The following is a 15002-nucleotide window of genomic DNA, read 5'->3' on the forward strand; positions in this document are numbered from 1 at the left end:
TGCTGAACGTTTCTAGAGATGTCAAGTCAATATGTTTATGAAAATGCCCTAAGTAAGGGAAGAGTTGTCTGTTCCTTTTCAGCCTGACAGACTTCTTGGACTGCTTCCTGTAGCTGGGCAGAGATTCACTGTGCTTCTCTGAGTCCTAGAGCTAATGAACCTTCTTGGAACTTAAACTGACTAGGGCTAGGGGGCCCAACAACAGCTGTGAGAGACCCAGAGCCATTTCTTCACATGGAAGGTGGTTGGAGGACCCGTGGCAGGGAAAGGCCAGGAGAGGAATGCACAGGAAGCCATCTCCCTTCTGGTTGTGGACACCCCTCGAAGCAGCTCCTACCATGACTCTAAGAGGAAATCAACTTCTCCAATTAGGCAGTGCTGACAGCCCAGCCCAAACTCTGTCTCCCACAGCTTGGACATCGTGCTTGGCTCTGAATCCTCAGTAAGGCATATTTACTTGAAAAATGTGTTGAGGATAAAGTCTCAAAGCTTATTTTAAATGGAAAAGGGGATACACAGCAAATTTAAAAGAAGAGGCCGAGAAATGAATCTGACCTAAAATCGACTTCACTGATCTCTTTAAACCTTGGGTCTCAAAGGCCTCTACAAAGCAGCTAGGGTGCAAATAGCTACCCCCCCCAAAAAAAAGCACCCCCACTAGCCCCCCAGCCCCAACATCTAGGAGTTTTGCTCCATTGGCCACCCTCTCTCAGAACCTCAGAAGCTCCTTCTACTTATCTGGGGCACTTGCTCTTATGTAATAAATCCTACCTTACACATGGGCTGTGGTCCAAATGCTCTTCTCATTTGGATGTCTGGTCCTTAGAAGCTTCTTTCCCACAAGAGCTATGAAATAAATAGTGCTTCCGTTCCCAGGCCAGCTCTCAAAACTCTATTCACCTGGGACAGCAATCAAGACAGCACATTTACATTGAAAAACGGTGGAAAAAAGCATAGTTGCAGGCTATCCTTCCAGAACAATAAGCTGGCTTACTGAGCTTCCGGTGAGGGTGTGGGTGTCAGCAATGGTTATACCAGTGGAAAAGAGAGGACAAGACTGTTGAATGTAGAGAGGGAGAGAGGACAGGGAAGAGAAAAGTGTTTTGACTTGAGCCTTACAAGGTACAAAGGGTCATTCTCATGTACGGCTTGATCTTCCGTAGTCTTACTGGTAGACAAGAGCTGGAACCTGTTGCCCTCAGGTATTACATTTATATGGTCTTAAGTTCTGTAGCTAATTTTAGGCTACAGATGGTAACATAGAGTTATGAAAATCTGATTGGCTATCAAAATAACATTGATTAACATTCATATCCAATGGGAATTTATTAGCCCTTCAGATGAGGGCACAAGAGTGTGACATAGTAACAGAGTAGAAACTTGGGGAGCAAGCTCTCCTTACCTCTGTATCCCTGAGAACCGCAGGAAAGACAGGAAATGCTGACAAAATGCCACAAACCTCTACTGCAAATGCTCTGTTAGCCTTAGGGTTTTTTTGTGTGTGTGCAGTCCTGCATGGGAGGCCCAGGTTTCTCAGAAGTTCTCCTGGGTGCAAAACTTAAGGGAGAAACCAAAAAATTCAGTAAGCAAGACAAAAACATTTTAATGCAGTATTTTAAAAACTTTAATGAAAGAAATACATGGTAAATAAAATATCAACATTTTAAAAAACAGGATCCATAATAATAGTCCCATGTTGAACCATATTAGAGCCTGAGGCAAAAGGAAAAATCTGAGCCTGACTTTGTTTAAAATTTTGATATTTTGCTCATGGTTGATATTTTGCATTAGTTTTTTAAATTTAATGTTGCATGAAATATTATCTTCATTACTGAGTTCTTTGGTGCCCCCTTAAATTTAGCACCCAGGGTGGGTGTCTCACTGGCATTACCCTGTTGCCACCCTGAGGAATGTTAAGAAGTAGGGATTCCCAACTAACTCCCAGGCCACAGTTCACCCAGGGCCTATTAGTGGGCATGCTATCTCAGGTTTACTCAGAAGTGTCTGTCCATTTCCCCTCACTTTCTGGAAGTAGGCCAAAGTGTCCAAGAACTTACACCTTGTTCCCCATCCTCAGGTAACTTCCAACTCCTGGGCTCACAGGCATCCTTCCTTCAAAGCCAAGAGAGGTGGCAGAGATGAACGGGTACCTTATCCCCCTGAGCTCTAGGGAACCTTGACCTGACCAGCGAGGGCAGGCTGAGTACCACTCTGCTGATAAAATGAAACATCACACCATTAGCTGCTTTAATTATCTCAAATACCAGCGTTTAGGAAAACAGGTGCCTGAAAAGGAAGCTTTCCTCAACTTTCCTGAGGGAGCATTGGAGATGTTGTCATTTAAACGTGTGTGTGGAAAGAGAAAGTAAGGGCTAGAAATATGAGGAGATTGGGCCTCACCTGTCATCTACTTTTCTTTCTTCCCTGGCTAGGATGGTGGGGCACCATTCTTAGAAGACCAGTTCAAGCCACCGAGGGTTAGTATTGATTAGCCTTGAGTTTGGCAGTGACCAAGGCCTTTTCTCACTGAGTCGTGAGCTCAGGAGGGACCCGACACAGAAGTGGGTGTGGCTGCCTTGGCCAGGATCTGTTGGTGTGCAGAGTGGGGGCTATTCTGGGTGGCTTCCTAACAGCTGCTACAGGAAAGTCTCCTCATTCTGGGGACCTAGAAGCACCGTTAGTTTAAGAGTTCAGGCAACCAACCTTCTAAAGTTAAGAGAGAGCACACCTGCCGACTCCAGCAGCCTATGTGGCCCGCTGTCGTGCTGGAGCCATTCACCTTTGACAAGACAAGTGGGAAGGGAGCAGGACACACAGTCAATTTGTTTCATTGATTGTGTTCACTTGCTTGTAGCAAATTAGCTGATCAGCTCTGGAAACTCTGGGAGATTTTCCTGATAGTCACTGTGAAGATGCAAACACCATGCTCCCTGTTTCCTCCTTCCCTCTCTTCTCTCTTTCTTTTTCCTTTTTCTTTCTTTGTGGTTTCTTACCTTCTTTCCTGCTCTCCTTCCCTCACTTCTCTTCCTTCCTTCTTTACTGGTTTCATGCTTTCCTCCCTCCCTTCATCCATAACACAGAGTATGGAAGTCCAGGCTCTCTGAATCCAGTCTAAGACAGAACCAAGCCACTGAGTTCCGTGTGCATTCTAGCAAATTCAGGCTCTTCAGGATTTAAGCTGCAGACAGGAAATGCTAACTGCTGACTTACCACTCCATACCCACACTGTCCTCCACAGTAGTTCATGTGGAAGAACAAAAACACAGTATTCTGTTTGGGATATCCGTGATGCACATTGCATCACACGAAAGACAGTGGGGTCCTAAGGCCCAGCAAAATGTAATTGCCCATCTTGCTTTCATCTAAATCAGGCACGCGCCCCTTCCATGTCATGCAACTTGCTCTTCCATAACTGCACGCTGACCTAAGGCTTTGTGACAGCTCCTCTGTTTTAAGCAACAGTAAATTCACCCCGCAAAGTCAGAAAGGGAGCTTTTTTGATAGCTGCTGTCAATTTTATTGCTTTATCCTGGTTACTAGGATAGAATCTGAAGACATGGTGTGTTTATTGGTTTTATGTATCGCATGTTGTTACTGCTCTGACAAGCTACTCCTATAAAAATGTGTTATTATTGCATGTTGTAGCTCAGTGAGCTGACCCTGCATTTCAAAGTTACTGAAGCAAATAGCATTGAAGTCCATAAAAGCTGACTGGCCTCCATCACAGAGGACTCTTTGTGTGAGCTGCAACTCCCACCGTCTGGTGGCAAATTATACCTTTCCCGTGAGCCAGGGGCCATCATTGCTAACCGATCACAGCACAGACGCAAACACAGGCAGTATCTGTAGAATTCCCAGGCAGGAAACTCTCATTTCATTCCTACTCATCCAATTCCCCACTAAGTATCATTTGCAATTTTGAACTTTACAAAGTATGAGATAAATGGCTTTTAAATATTTTTTGTGTAAGATGCAAACGGGGCAGATGCCATGGTTTTCTCGCTTGAATGCTGAAGAAAAAGTTAACTTGAGACATATCAAGAAAGAATGTCATGAGTTCTAAGCAAGTCACAACTGGGGATCCTGGGTGTTTAACCAGAATCAATTGCCTAGAAAGTTAAGAGTTAGAATGTTTCATAGGGGTTAGGTGAGGTTAGCTTGAAGGCTTCAAAGAATGGGCCAGCCAGGTATGGCTCCCAGATACTGGTTTATGGCCAGAATCATCTGGGGGATTACTTACCAAACAGATTCCCCTGCCTAACCCCTAGATGTTGGAGTTGTGTTAGACTGGGTTTGGCTCTAGACTCTAGGCCGAATGATTTCACGCATGCAAAATATCCTTCCCTAGTCTTAATTCATCAATAAAGAGCTGAGTCACATGTTAGGCTCCATGAATCAAATGAATTGAAGAACTGCTCAATGTTCTCCAAAAGGAAATTTTGTAACATAATGGGAATAAGGGACTAAGAAGCCTTCAAATCCAAGGGTGAGACATCCCAGGGCATGTAGCTTATTATTTTCTTGCTACAATTGCCAGGCCACAAGACTCTGCTGCTAAACTCTGGTGCTCCCCTACTACCCTCCACCCACACTCCCATTCCATCCCTTCTACTTAGTATGACATCATTTATTGAATAATGCTGGTCTTGAGAAAAGAAAGAACTAATCTACAGATTATTTTAAAAAGTCATTACTGTTCATGAAAAATTAAACAGGGAATTTCACTGAACTCTCATCTCCCCAAGTTGAGATATTCTCTAAGCATGTGACTGTTCAAGACAAGGCATTAGATCCCACAAAAGTTGGCAGAGGACGGGGCCACCACAGTATCCATCCGTCTCCTCCTTTTCCTTGTATGTTCGTTCAACAGTTTGGGTCTCCCTTTTTTGCTTTCTCTTATCTTTGGAAACAATCTAAATACTCAATAATAGATAAATGACTTAATAAATCAGATGATGTGAACAAACTGGGGGATGTTCTACATTCTTGGGTGGGGTAGGAACATCGGAAACTTGTTGGTATGACTAGGAGTTAGAGAAATACAACTTAAAATGAGATAAAGGTTTATATCTATTAGTCAATCAAATAGAAAGAGCTGAATAATAGCAACGGTAGGGATGTGGGGTTATAGGAACTATGTGCATGGCTTATGGATATAGATGGGGGAAGCCATTCAAGAACCCTGTGACAATTAGTCAAGTTAAATATGTGACCCACATTCTGCGAGGGTGTATTTCCCAAGAAAATCTAACATTTCCACAATATTTAGTGCAGCATTATTTATGGAGGAGGATGTTCAAAGCAGTTTGAGTGTTCATTACCAGGAGCATGGGTAGGTACATGTGGAAGATTCCCACCATGGGTATTATACAGTCGTTAGGAACAGTGGGTTAGATTTAGATATGGCCGTGTATTGGAACCTTAAATACACGGTGTTAGAGGAGGTCATCCATAGGACATGACTACTGGTTGACCCAGGAGCTGGACCTGCGCCATCAGAGGCTCCACACACCCTCCCGTTCTTGGAATGGACATTCTACCCACCATTCCCATAACGCGAGCTGGTTTGAAGGAGCAGTCTGGAGGGAGCCACGTGCTGTTGATCTGGACGGTACATGTACCTGAACCCTATTAAGAGGTCTGTATAAACTTTAAAGATTCTGGCACATGGGTGCAGAGATCTACCTGTCTATGGTCACCCAACACAAGCCTCATATGCAAGTTTCCTTGTTTATTAAACCTGCCACCTACCGACCTGGACTGACCTGCCTCTTCCTTCTGCCTCTCCTTCCTCTTCTGGGACAGGGGCCAGTTTGTGAACCAAACAGAGAGCTTGATGGGAAAAATACAAAGCCCAAATGACACATTAACACAATCATTTTTAGACATTAAAAATACATGGATACAAACCATACCTGTTTTGTAAGAACACAAGAAGATAAACCATTTAATTCACATGGCTGCCTAGTGGGTGGAAGGAAGTGTAGGGATAGATTCAATGAACTCTGGCATAAACTGGCTGAGAACTGGAGAGCAAGACGACCTCAATCGTCTGCATCTGAGGTCCCTGCCATGAAGGAAAGCAATACGGCACATCCATAAAATGAAATGCCATGCAGCCATTGTGAACAATATTGCAGAAGCGTATTTATAGATATTGAAATATGTTTCTGATTTAATACTCAACCAGAGAGGTTGGCCAACATCATGTCCCGTTATTTAAGTTTTTTGAAAAAAATTAAAAACCTATATAAATTGAAGAATGACAGAACACCTGGTGGGATTGCAGCAATTCCTTTTTCTTCATCTCTGTACTTCGAATCTGCCTCCTATGACCATGTTAGGCACGGAAAAGGAGTTTTGTCATTGAAGAAAGACTTCTTTTGTTTCTACAAACAAGGGCAAGAAGAATAGAGAGGTCACTGGTTGTGAGAACTTACAAGAACTGGAAAATGAGGCAGCCTTTTCCTAAGGCTCTGTGTTTTTCCTTGAGGTCAGGGAGCCATAGTTGTTCTAAGGACGCCTGCGTGGACAGAGCAGGGGGCTGAGGAGCTGGGGCCTGCACTACAGGCCAGCACCACCCTGAAGGATGTGGGCAGGTATCTGCAGGAATCACCCTAGTCCCCCAAAGAGTCAATCCGTCTCCAGCCTGGGAACGGCACTTCATGGCACTGTGTAACATGGTGTATGTATTCCAGAGGGACAGAATTTTCAGGCAAAGGATTTTTATTTAGACAGGTTAGGGCTGGAGGTTATGGTGTTGGCAGGCTGACATATGAAGCCCCGGTCAACGCATCACGCTTGCTTCAGGCCCCACAAACATCTTCATCCTTCACCTCCTGGCTACTGACAGCCATCTCCAGGCAATGTTAATGAAACAGGAGCTGAGCATTTGTTATAGGCTTTCAGCTGCACTGTAGTAATAGACGTTCTGCAAAGCTGTGTGCGGCAAGACCTAGTAACCACAGACAGCACATCTTTCTTTTCTCAACATCAGAACAGGCTTGACTGGCACATCACGGAGGACAAAGGGAAGTCAAGTTTGGGGATCTTTTGGAAGGCATGGTTCCAGAAATCAGTGGGGGGTTGTTGCGTGTTTTTCCTTGAGGACTGGTGCTAAGATCCCAGCCTGTGGCCCAAGGAGTCTGAACTGCCAGAGAACTTGAATCTGAGCCAGACTGACTGATTTCAATAGGCAAAAAGTAATAAACCCGAGGCTCAACAAAGCTGTGGTCATTTCTAGCTTTTGTAGATAGACAAGACGTGGACAATATTCATGGGCACAGACCTAGAAAAAAAGAGGACTAACACAAATCACTGCTTTTAGAATGGGTTAAAACCACACTGGTAGGTGGGAAATTAAATTTAGAGAGCTGCCGTACCCTTGAGTTGCTTCATTACTGGCCTGTATGGAAGGAAGCAGATTTCTGTAGTTAATATTAAGCTATACTTCTTCATGTTACATTTGTGTTACGAACCGAAAATGCTAGATGGGAAATTGCCAACTGATTAATTAGAATTAATAAAGGAGCCCTATTACAGAGAACGATTAGCTGCCTTGGCTTGAGGTCTCCCACCAATCACCAAACATGTAATTTTGCCCCGTATGATTTTTCTGCATGTAAAGAGACAATGAGATGGCTTCGAGCATTTACGGAGGGGCCCAGACCTGAATGCAACCACATGACACCTGGAGATGTGTAGAAAGGTCTAGAGCTTTAGAGCCAGAAAAAAAAAATCTGGATGCTAATATAGACTCTCTTTACAGCATGTATATTAAATGAATGACATCATCCGTCTGGGGCTATTTCCTTATCTGTAAAATAGGGATGCTGCTACCATCTGGGTTGGGGCTCAAATGACATGGAAGATGAAAAGTATCTTGCCCAGCACTCTGCATACACACACACACACACACACACACACACACATACAATAAATGTTAGGCTGCTTCTTTCATTTTTGGTGGTTTCAATGGCTTTGATTACGAGGAGGGAGACAGGAAGGGAGGAAATGAACGAAGACAGGGTAAAATGCAATTGATGGAGGAAGGTTTCTGGAGAACTGAAGGAGCTGGTGTCCCTGAGAAGGAGACCATATGAAGACAGTGATAGAAAACATAAGAAGGTGTCATAGGAAGACTTAATCTTTAAGAAGAAAGCATTTGTGTAAGTTAAAAAAAAAAAAATTAGGGGCACCTGGGTGGCTCAGTTAGTTAAATGTCTGCCTTTGGCTCAGGTCATGATCTCAGGGTCCTGGGATCAAGTCCTGCATTAGGCTCCCTGCTCAGTGGGGAGTCTGCATCTCCCCCTCCCTCTGCTTCTCCGCCTGCTTGTTCTTGCTCTCTCCCCCTCCTCAAATAAATAAAATAAAATAAAATAAAATAGTAAACCATTCCCCTCCATAAAGAGCCATCTGCAAAGCCGCATACTTCCCATAATATACAGTTATATTCAGTAACATTTTAGAAATGGATGTATATACATAAGGAAAGAACATATTAGTCATTATCTTTTCATGCTAAATTTTTATTTCAATGTTATGCAACTGCATAAGTATAAATATTTGTTCAATATACAACAATTAGGACATCCATAGGGAACTTCTTAGAGAAAATAAGACTGCAAACACTTTATTGCACAGATCCTAACAGACTTTGAAGCTGGTCAACCTACAGCTGGGAGTTCTACCGAGGAGCACATCTTACAATCACAGGAGACTGACCGGAGAGAACACAGGAGAATTCCTACCAGCTGATTGGAGAGGTTTACAACAACAAACAGGTATTACATGAATGCAACCTGAAGTACTCTTTACTCATCCAAAATGCAAAAACATATTTGGCAAAAATGATAATACACTATACAAAATATACATAAAAATATCATTTGTAAACGAGCAGCTAGTTGTGCTTTAAAGGAAACTGGACAGTTAAAAAGCAAAGGCTGTAAACCATGAACTACCTCCCCGATAGATCTGTTGAGGTGTCTGGATACAGAAGACTGGGTTATGACAACCACCAAACACAGATATGAATTATAAATGTTGAGACCACTTTGGAAACCCATTTAAGTTCTTTTACAATACTTATTTCTTCTACAATTTCATGATGGAGCGATGGGGAAGAGCTGAAACTACATGGGGAAAAAAATCAGGGGCAAGGAGGAGACTTTTTTATTTTTATTTATTTTTTTCCATTGCCATCTCATTGTACAATGAAGGACAACCAAGCAGTCAGTTAAGTTATGCCTTTGTTTTTGGAGCAGGGTTTACAGCCTCGCTAAATAATTTACAATCCAGAGGCTGTGCTTAGAGGAACAATTTTATAGCTTGAAGATACTAAGATATCCGAGGGGGTTTGGGTGCTGAATTAGTATTTATTGGTAATATTTTTTTCTCTTAAAAAACAAAACAAAAAAAATCCTGCTATGGATCCCAAACATCTTATAAAGACTTATCTGTGTGTATTTTCTCTTAGTGCCTTTAGTACTTATGTCAGCAAGTGTCGTCTTACAATACAAAACAAGCCACCAGGACAACTGCAACGAAAACAAACAAAAAACCCCCTCAGCACTAAAATGATTTGACGAATTCTACATATTTCATGGTATACAAAATTTAAATAAGGCTTAGCAAAAGTAAAAAGGACACATTCAAGCACCAAATAGCTCCACTGAGTCTTTTTTTTTTATTAAAAAAATGCTGCTCTTTATTAATACAGTATTTTTTTTTTTTTGCATACAAATAAAGAGACCGTGTTATGTAATGTATGGAGCTACTCGATGCATCAGAAATGAATGTGAAACCCAGGAACTTGCTAAAAACAGCAAGCTTCATCTACAACATAAGGCCCCAGCTATGTATTAAAATGTATCTGATGTCCTGATTATTCATTAATATATATGCTATGATGCCAAAATCCACCCCCTTTTCCCCCTCAAAAAAGCAAAATTTAAAACCTCTTCCAATGCCTGATCCTTCTTACTCGATTTAAGCACTGTCAGATTCGTGTGCGGCCAGTAATTTTCCTTTTTGTTCAAGAGCAGGGCTGGTGCAAAGTCCTACGAAATGTGTGCTTCTTGGACTAGTGACTCATAGCATAAAGGCCTGAGTTTAAGAGCGTGGAAAGAAAAAGAAGGGAAAGTAAGAGCAATAAAGTTGACGTGTGTTTATAGCCCGCACTCCAGCGAGGGTGAAGACCCCACACACACACTCACAGACAAGGACAACTGGCCTTTCAGACAGTTGGACCCAGGATCAGAACGTCCACTGGGATGGCTGTGCAGTGACAATGGTTAGCTCCCTTGGTTCCGGCCATTCCTAACGGAGGAAAGCTTCCAAATGCGGTGATTAGAGTAGTTCTTGCTTTCGGATCTGGAAACACAGGTAGCCAGATACAGTACTACCAAAATCTCTCCTGAAAAGTACACACAAAAACTCACGATCTACTGTATCTAGGACTTTCTTCCACCTTTAACTCTACTTAGAATGCTTTAACTTAGAAAAAACGTAGCCTTGAAACATTCTCTTAAACCACAGACCAAAACATGTGGGTGGGTGCGTATGTACACGAACAGGAGTGTAGCTCTACTTTTCCATACACCCAATTTTAACCGTTTTGCTTCATTACTACGTTATGATAAGTGGTAAAGCAAAAATCTTAACTGGGAAAAAAACCAAACAAACAAAACAAAGCTGTGGTAAACAACGCAATCACAGCAGCAAGGTACCGACTCTCAGTCCCAAACCAAACACATCGCTAGGTATTTACAGAGAAAATCTTTTTCCTCAGCAACCCTCAACTGTAAAGGTTATTCCGTTGTTGTTGTTTGTACAAACACTATCTGGTAACAGTTTTACCGGTAATGATCGGGAAGGCAATTGGAAGAAGGTCCCCTCTTTCTTTCCGACTTTCTCTCCCTCTCCCCGTCCGCAGTGAGGCTCCAGGCTCTGCCCGGCGGGCGCTGCCACACAGTGCTGGTTTCGAAAGGTAGTCAAGACTCAGGTACACATTCAGGTCGGGTCTCCCCAGTCCGGCCTGGGGCCTGCCCCACTATGAGGTCTTTTTGTGAGGGCTGCTACGCACACTCTCTTTCCCCCGCCTCTGCCGGACCACAAAGTCCTTCTCGGAAGAAAGGGTGATGGGGCGGTCAGGGTTTGGAGCTGGGGACACCTTAGTGACTTCTCTGCCCGGGTTCTGTTTCCGAGTCTGAGGGGGCTGGGCTGGGACAGGCTCTTTCCCTTTGGATTCTCCTACGGTGGCAGTTATTGACAGGGCCCTGTCCCGGTGACCGGCACCCGCACCCCCCGCCACACTCGGGCCAGGGTGGTGCCATTCCAGAGTGACGGTGGGGCTCCGAAAAGACGGCAAGGAGTCACTCTTGGTCATGTGGGTTCTGCCATCCCCCCCAGGCAGGGCCTTAGCCGCAGCCCCTCCAGCCTTGGTGGAAGACGCGTCACTGCCACTTGTGGTGGCCTCTCGCGCCCCCGGCCTGGCTTCGGGAAAGCTGGAGGAGTAACTCAGAGACTTCTCCGGGAGGGCAGTGGATCGCAAAGAGCTCTGCCCGGTGGCTGAGGGTGACCGCTTCATGCCACTGGGCTTGCCTGCCTCACTCAGTGGCTTCTGGGCACTCAGCCCTTTCCCCTTGGCCTCTGGCAAGCCCTTCCCGACAGCAGCTGCTGGCCTCTCTGTGCCTTTTGGCCTGGCCTCGCCGGGTGCCAGGGGAAGGCTGGCCTCAGGCTTCCCGCTCTCTGTGGCGACATAAAGTGCTTCAGTGCATTTCTTGCCCTCAGACTTCCTGTCAGTGGTAGTGGCGGCCGGTGAACTTGGACTCGCGTCTGTCTGTTTGCACAGAGGTGGGCAGTCTTTCACAGTGGATGGTTTGGGGTGCTTTGGAGACAGGTTTTGCTTTTCACTGACGGTGGCGGGTTTCTGGTCTACCAACTCATCACCTCCTGGGCGTCCTTGCCATGGCAGGAGCGTGGGCTTCTCTAGCCCCTCCGGGGGATGCCCACCACTGGCGAGTTTCAGCCTGGTGTCTAGAAGACCCCCTTCGGCCTGCAGTGGGACTGAGGGTCCACCTCCTCCCTGGCCCATCGCATCGCTAGCTGTGTTCTGGGAGCCTGGGAGGGCAGGGAACGCATCCAAGACGCCCTTGCTGCAGACCTTCCCCTCTCGGCTGGGGCCAACAGGGGGCTGAGCACCAGGCTCTCTGCCCACTGCAGGCCCACTGCTTGGCTTCTGGGAGGAGAGGGCCCTGTCTAGGTGCTTCGACTTTGGAGGGCTCGGGTCAGGGCCGGGCCTGGGCTTGTGGTTGCTGCTTTCACTGTGCGCTGTGGTCGGCTTGGGAGGGCCCTGGAGGCCCAGGCCAGGTTCTGCAGCACAGGGCTTGCCCCCGGGCTCTCCGCCTGAGCACTGGCTCAGCGAGCTGCTGTGCCGAGCCGCCAGGCCGTGCAGTTCTTTGGTGACTGGGACTGGCTGAGAGCTACCGCTGACATGCTTCTGTGGAGGCTGTTCCTTCCCTTCCAGCTCCTTGGGACTGTCTCTCGGCAAGACGAGGAAACCAGAGAGGAGGTCTCCTTTCCCATTCTGAGGGCCAGGTGGCGGCTGGGACCGCCGGGCAGGAGGGGCTTCTGGCTGGGGTTCCGTGCCCCCTCTTCCTCTGCCCAGCTCCCTCTCAGAAGGAGTCGCTGCTGAAGGCAAATGAGAGTCCTCCCTCGCCAGCGGCCTCACCTCAACGCGGCCATCTCTGTGGCCCGCTTTGCCACAAGGCCCCCATGCTTTCTCTGTGGGGTGGGGCTGTGTGTAGCAGTCAGGGCGGGGCCTTCCCCCAGAGGGGAGGTTTCTGGAATCGTCACTGGTTTTAGCAGCTTCTGGAGGACACAGCTCGGTGGAGGGGTCTCTTCGGCAGTCAACCCTCACAGCAGACCGCTCGCTTCTGGCTGTGGAAGGGCCCCTTTCAGAGGATTCCCTCCCGCTCAGCTTCTCTTTCGAGGGGGTACTTTCAGGGGGCAGCAGGCTGCGGGACCTGGATGGGTCGGTGCTGTGGGGGTTCTGCCCCAGGAAGGGGAGGAGTTTAATGTCGGGGCTGTGATCCTGGTGTTTGCTGGAGCCCCCGTCCTTCTGCTGGGGATTACTTTCCATGACAGTCACTGGGCTCCTGGCAGCATGGGAAGCTTTCCTGTCCCGCTTTAGGTCCGCCTCAGGCAAGGAAGCTGCTGGTAAATTCTGGAGAGCCCGGCTAGAGGATGGGAACCGGGACTCCAGCAGGTAGGACTTACTCATCCTGAAGCTGGCAGGGGAAGGCTCCCTCTGACCCGCTGTGTCACCCTTCATGCCCCCGCTGCTGGGGAGAGCTGGTGGCACAGAGGGCCCCACATCACTGGCTGGGCTGGGGCTCTGTGCAGGCTCCGGGGATGGCAGCTCTGTCTTGGAGGCCTGAGGTCCAGACAGGAGTGCGATATCCAAAGTGCCCTCAATAGGCTTCAGGCAGGACATGGACCTACCTTCCATCTTATACTCAGAGGGGCTTTTGCGGACAGGTGACTCAGGAGCGACCAAGCCCGGCTTTTCCACTCCACCATCCACCTGGCCAGCGAGGGCCTTGAGAGGGACAAAAGAAACAGCACTGATCTGAGCCGGGTGGGCACTGCTGATGAACGCTCGGCTCTCAGAGGCCGGGAGGGCTTCCTGCTGTCCACCCACAGCCCGGACTGGGTTCCCAGGCAGGCTTTCGTGGGCACTAGAGGTCATCTTGGGCTTGAGCACAGAGCACGGGCTTTCATCTTTGTCCTCAAGTGACACTTTCTTTCGGAGGTAATCGATGTTGGCCAGTTTGCTGTCTAACTTCTCACATCGGAGACAGTCCTTGGCCTGGGAGGTCTTCTCCACGTTCTCCCCCTTTGTGGAGCTGGACCTGTCTGCGGAGTGACAGAGACTGTCCTGGAGGGTGCTGGCAGCAGAGGTGCGCTTGAAGTCACAGACGCCCTGGCTGTGGTCCCCGGGTGCCAGGACATGGCCCGTTGCTGCCCCTTCTGAGGTCACCCCCTCGCTGACCCGAACACTGGCCTGCTTGTGAAGAGCCCCCTTCAATAGACTGCCCAGGGACTGGGTCTCCTGCAAGGCCCCTTTGTTTTCAAAATGGTTTGACCTTTCTAAAGCCTTTGGGTATATTTTCTTCTCTCTCTCTTCCAGCCTCAAAGTTGAGAGGTTTTCTAAATCACTACCAAGTCCATGGGATTTCTGGTGGGGTTCCTGTTTCTCCAGGAACCCATCTGGTTTCTTCACTACCACCTTGGCCTTTAGCTTCTCTCGGTCCATCTCGTCCACAGACTCCTGTCTCCCCAGCTTCCGGGAGACAGGGCGCTTCAGGCAGCCTTGCTCAACGGGCCTGGCGCGGCTGAGTGAGGGCGCGTCACACACGTTCTCCTCCAAGCTCTGCAAGGTCGCTTCCCGCTGAGGCTGTTCCCGCTGCACTTCTTCCTGGGTCACCTCTAGGCTATGCTTGCGGGAACACAGGTGCTTTTTGTCACTGCCATAGGAGGGGGAGAGCTTCTCCTCAGACTGCACGCGCTTGAGCAGCGGGGACCTTGGGGGCTCTGCGCTCTTCGGCCTCACGATATGTCTGACAATGGTGGGCGGGGAGTGCATTTTGCTGGGGAAGGCTTGAGAGATCTTGGAATTGCCAAGCGAGTGTCCCAACAGAGGGGATGGTGACCGCTGGGGGGAGGTGGGCTGTGGCGTTGGAGAGGGGGTCCGGGCCAGTGGGGAGAGGGGGATGCTACCAGCCGACTTGCGCCTTCCTGACCGGTAGCGCTGTCCGCTGAGTTTGGGGGCCAGACCATGAAGGGTACTGGGTCGGATGTGTCCTGACCCTGCTGGGGAATTGGGGGCACTAGAGCTTGGGGAGCTGCTCTGAGAAGAATTAGTACCTGTGGGGAGAAAACAGAAAGCCATGAGCAATGGACTCCTTCCCTTTTCTTTCCATGCTTCCAACCCAAAC

The 15002-nt window shown here is 47.6% G+C and overlaps 1 protein-coding gene across 2 annotated transcripts in view; it reads right to left on the reverse strand.

The window, feature by feature from the left end:
• Window positions 1–8522: 8522 nt before the first annotated feature.
• Window positions 8523–15002, reverse strand: part of MAST4 (microtubule associated serine/threonine kinase family member 4) — a 170003-nt gene continuing 163523 nt past the window's right edge. For both annotated transcript variants that reach the window (XM_080805051.1, XM_080805052.1), the window contains one exon: window positions 8523–14931. In XM_080805051.1, the coding sequence (XP_080661177.1) occupies window positions 11054–14931 (3878 nt within the window). In that variant the 3' untranslated portion in view covers window positions 8523–11053. The remainder of the gene's footprint in view (window positions 14932–15002) is intronic.

This window comes from Martes martes (genome assembly GCF_963455335.1).
Source record: "Martes martes genome assembly, chromosome: 5".
Classification (NCBI taxonomy): Eukaryota; Metazoa; Chordata; class Mammalia; order Carnivora; family Mustelidae; genus Martes; species Martes martes.